Genomic DNA, 5,040 nt, shown 5'->3' on the forward strand with positions numbered 1-5,040 from the left:
CATCTAGTTGACTTTATGGAATACTTTAAGCTACAACAAAGGCCATATTTCTAAATAACAAATTTAAGAATTACTAAAGTGATCCCATTATGATCTCCACCATCACTTGCAATATGGCTATCACAATATTGGCAGGAATTATGACAGGACCAGATTATTATGACACTAAATTAGGAATAATACAATATATACAACTGCCTGTAATCTTGTCTGAATTAAATACCATTAACTTTGAAATCACATTACTATGTCACCACCTCTAATCTGTCAACTGCTCTGTTTTACATTTCACATCAACAACCTAAGAGTGGTCATGTAAGACCAAGTAAGATCATGTTTTAAATATTTAAATATTGGATAAAAATCTGATGCCCTTTTGAAACTCTTGCTTCAAAAAAGCATCAGGTTTGTACACCCTTAAATTGAAGGAGGCCACCAGATCACAAAAATCCTGCCTACGCCCATGCACAGCATCACGGCTCGAGAGCCCAGCACCTACTGTAGTATATGGCCTACTGCAGCTACAACGCGTGGACTCAAGAATGACAACGGTGGCCTTCTACACCAAAAGATTGTAAGGACAGTGTCAGTTTTACCAGTATTGTCGTTAATTCGTTTTGAAATAACATTATGATGGCGCTTATCATTGCATCTGCACGGACACGATGGATCGTGGCTCTTTTTGCATTCGTTGCACTATGGGGATTTGCGCTTTCCATCACTCGCTACTCCATACCAGAAGAAATGGAAGAGGGCTCTTTTGTTGCCAATTTGGCCACAGATTTGGGTCTCGATATTCGCAGTTTGATACAACGGAAAGCAAAGCTCGATGACATTCACAGTAAAAATTATCTTGACATCAACAAAGACACGGGAGAGCTGTTCATTCGTGAGAAGATAGACCGGGAAAGCATATGCATGAGTAAAACAACGTCTTGCTTTCTGAAAATGGATGTCATACTTGAAAACCCTATTCGTATTTTTAACATTGAGTTAGAAATAATGGACATCAATGATAATGCGCCCGTATTTCGTAGAAAGACAATGCACTTGGACATTTCGGAGGCAACCCCTCCCGGTGAGAGATTTTCATTGACAAACGCCGTGGATGCAGATGTGGGGGCGAATTCAATCAAGACCTACTATCTCAGCGAAAGCGAATATTTCAGCATCGATATACAGACTGGGAGTGACGGCTCAAAATATGTCGATTTAGTTCTCAACGGGAATTTGGACCGAGAGGAACATGCGATTCACAATTTGATTTTAACCGCTGTGGATGGCGGGGTCCCTGCCCGCTCCGGCACAGCCAGCATCATCATTAAGATCCTGGATATCAATGACAACGCCCCCCTATTCAGTCAGCCGGTATTCACAGTCAATGTCCCGGAGAACTCACCAGTAGGGACGGTGGTCATGACTTTAAACGCAACAGACTTGGACGAGGGCGCAAACGCCGAGTTAATGTATTCCTATACGCTGTACACCTCCGAGAAGACACAAGAGCTGTTCTCACTTGATCCAAACACAGGAGAGATCAAGGTGAAGGGAGTCATCGATTACGAGGGGAGTCAAAGTTTTGAGATGCACATACAGGCCCAGGACAGAGGGGCAACCCCGCTGTCAGGATACTGCAAAGTGATGGCGTTTGTCACTGACCTGAATGACAACTATCCCGAGGTGACCATTAAGTCTCTGAAAAGCACATTGAGGGAAGATGTCCCTGTAGGAACACTGATAGCAGTGGTAAGCGTCAGTGACCAGGACTCAGGAGTCAACGGCCTTGTTGACCTGACCCTGAGCCGACAAGCGTCCTTACCGTTTCTTCTCAACAAATCTTCAGAGGATTACTTTGAGCTGCTTGTTTCAAAGCCACTGGACAGAGAGATAGTCAGTAGATATGACATCACATTTAGAGTTACAGACAGAGGCACACCCTCCTTATCTGACAATGAGACCATCATTGTGGAGATTTTGGACATCAATGACAATGCACCCACATTTCCCCAGTCATTCTACGCAATCCATGTTGTGGAGAATAATGCACCAGGGGCGTTATTGACATCTCTAAGTGCGTTTGACCCAGATCAAAATGAGAACCAGTACTTGGTTTATTTCATAATGGAGAAGGAGATTTTAAACACGTCTATGTCAATGTTGTTCTCTATCAATCCAGAGAATGGTAACCTGTATGGCCTGAAAACCTTTGACTATGAGAGAGAGAGGGAATTCCTTTTTCACATTGAGGCTAGAGACTCTGGTGTTCCCCCGCTCAGCAGCAATGTGACAGTTCATATCATCATTCTGGACCAAAATGACAACACCCCTCTCATAGTATCCCCCTGGCGGGCACAAGGCTCTGTTATTGAGGAGGTGATACCGAGGTCCACAGAAAAGGGACACTTAGTGGCCAAAGTGATTGCCATTGACGCAGACTCTGAACAGAACTCCAGGGTCACATATCAGCTCCTGCAGATCAGTGATTCAACACTATTCAGCCTAGACCAGTATAATGGTGAAATCCGGACAACAAGGATGTTCAGTTACAGAGACCCACGGCAACAGCGACTAGTAATAGTTGCCAAAGACAACGGCGAACCTGCTCTCTCTGCTACAGTCACCATCAAGATATCAACAGTAGAACATGTCATGTCATTTTCCGAGACCACAGAGGTGCCAATAGAGTATGACGTCTTCACAGACCTAAACCTTTATTTAGTTATTGGTTTAGGGACTGTGTCCTTTCTATTACTGATAACCATCTTGGTGATTATAGTGCTGAAGTGTCAAAAACCAAAGCCGAAGGCCATCAAGATCCCCCCAGCCAATAGAAACAGCGTGATCAGCAGGAACAGTGTGATCAGCCAGAGGAGCTCCACCATTGCAGATTCCACGCTCATCTCCAGTGACGCCTACTGGTACAGTTTGTTCTTAGCAGAAACCAGGAAAGGCAAGGTGGTGGTGAGGCAGCCCATAGTGCCAAAAGGAGCTGGGTACTTTGTGTCCAGTATACCCAGGAGCATAGGGCCCAGTGAGACCAGTGACTCCAGAGCATCCACACTACAGGTATGTATGCTATTCAGATATAGGCTCAATTTGGCTGTGATTTGGTCTCAGTAGTTGGTAGTCGATGAACAGGTACAATAAATTATTTTGAAACTCAAATTTTGGTGACAACTGAGCTGAAAATGGCTAATGCTCATGTTGTAGGCGTTTACAGACAACACAGAGTGAACCAAAACAGCGAGACACGTAAATGCTGTGTTCAGGGACTCAATATGAAACGTTTTCACACATCATGATTTTTGATCTGTTGCATCTGTTGATGCAGATGTTATATTTAATATCTAATACTGACTAATACTGGTTTTAGTTGAGAGAAAGTGCATCTGTATGTGATATTGCATTGCCATATGGCAGCTAAGTATGAAGTTGAAATTCTAAATATGTTTTAATTAGCTCACATCCTATAATGGAGCTTCACTACATTTTAATATTTTTTTAATTTATTTTAATTTTTTTTCAAGGGAGTCAAGAGTGGTAAAGAGATTAATGTCTGTGTTTAAGGTCCTCAGCAGATTCCTGATTGTTGCTGCATTGATACCTGCAAAATGTGTTACCTATATTTATTCATTCGCCCATGTATTATTACAACAGTGTATTTTAAAACAATGTAGTCCACAATTTAATCCTCACAGGAGTACATTGAAATGCATTTAGGTTGCAGCATTGACTGGAAAATCAAAGCTGGCATTTGTATGTATCTTTTACCTTACACTAATCACAAAAACTGTACACAGTGTTGCAGATCGTTCAAGTTATTACGTTTTTAAGTGGGATTTTTCATCAAGTGATGTCACCCAGAGGAAATTGAACCCTTGTTGTGTAATCTAAAACTGAAATGAAATTATGCAAATGCTCTACAAGAATGACCCAAAGCCTCAGTGAGGGATGATGTTGTAAAAATATAATCTACAAATTATTAGGACGATTTATATACTTGAAGAATTGATAAGGTTTATAGGCGGTGCATTCAAAACAAAGAATTAGAAGCTAATATCTAATGATCTGAATACAATAATAAAATCAATATTAGGAAATCAGTTACACCTAAAATAAGGACAAAATAACACTGAAGTTCATTATCAAAGAAATGTCCTTCTAAAGCTAAACATCTGCATTTTAACTGCATCATTATTATATCATTAGAAATCAGTAAGAGTCGCAGAAGATAAAGCCCCAAAAATGTGCCAGTGTCCAAATTCTTTTGAAGTGCACTTCATATGTAGGTCATTTATTGTAGACATACTGTATAGCCTGACACACAATCAGGGCATAGCTAGTGGAGGGAAGAGGGGGAGTGCTTTAACAAAGCCGAAAGATGGAGGGGGCCCTTCAGAGAGAAGAGGTGCTACTGTACTATGCAGTTAGATGCATCATGCTGGGGGCCTCCAGAATTTGTAGCACTGCCCCTGCACGTAATATACTGTAAGTAATATCCTACTGAATTTGATACAGATGTTTTTTGTCTTTGTACAGCAGGATTTGCAGACCAAAAAGAAATGAGTGATTCACTGAAAAATTACACAAAATTATTATACATAAAAGTGAGAGAGTGAGAGAGAGAAATTTGTGCATACATGTGTGTTTTTGCATGCCTGTGTATAGCAAGTGTGAGCTTGTCTGATTTTCACACACGCACACACACACTCACCACTGAACCTGTCTTTTTTTTCTATTCTTAAGTATTCAAAATGAAAGGAAGTCCATTCTACAACTGGAGGTATGCTGGTTGCTAACTACATGTTGTAGGGCCACTGTAATTGTGTAGACATTCGCTAGTCTTTCTTATTTGGTACAAGTTGTTGGGTTGGCTCAAACAATTGGTTGTTTAACTGTCACAGTTCTCAAGGCAAACCCAATGTAAACCTTTGGTCACCACGTTTACCTGACCGGATAGAGCAGAATAGAAAGGATTTTGATGGATTTCCATCCATTCTTGGTCTCGCGCTGTCCCCGTCCCTCACAAAATACACATTC

General features: G+C 41.3%; 1 protein-coding gene across 1 annotated transcript; it reads left to right on the plus strand.

The window, feature by feature from the left end:
- Positions 1 to 633: 633 nt before the first annotated feature.
- On the plus strand, positions 634 to 4,677 carry LOC139653308 (protocadherin alpha-C2-like). Its single transcript, XM_071530307.1, has 2 exons — positions 634 to 3,066; positions 4,669 to 4,677. The coding sequence occupies exons 1-2, from the start codon at positions 634 to 636 to the stop codon at positions 4,675 to 4,677; spliced, it is 2,442 nt and encodes an 813-aa protein (XP_071386408.1).
- Positions 4,678 to 5,040: the final 363 nt, after the last annotated feature.

Source organism: Centroberyx affinis, unplaced genomic scaffold (assembly GCF_046629955.1).
Source record: "Centroberyx affinis isolate AG114_WGS23_722 - 3 ecotype Tasmania unplaced genomic scaffold, CSIRO-AGI_Caff_v1 ptg001912l_1, whole genome shotgun sequence".
Classification (NCBI taxonomy): Eukaryota; Metazoa; Chordata; class Actinopteri; order Beryciformes; family Berycidae; genus Centroberyx; species Centroberyx affinis.

Coding starts and splice junctions, on each gene's coding strand:
- LOC139653308 (XM_071530307.1), top strand. CDS start 634: ATGGCGCTTATCATTGCATCTGCACGGACACGATGGATCGTGGCTCTT.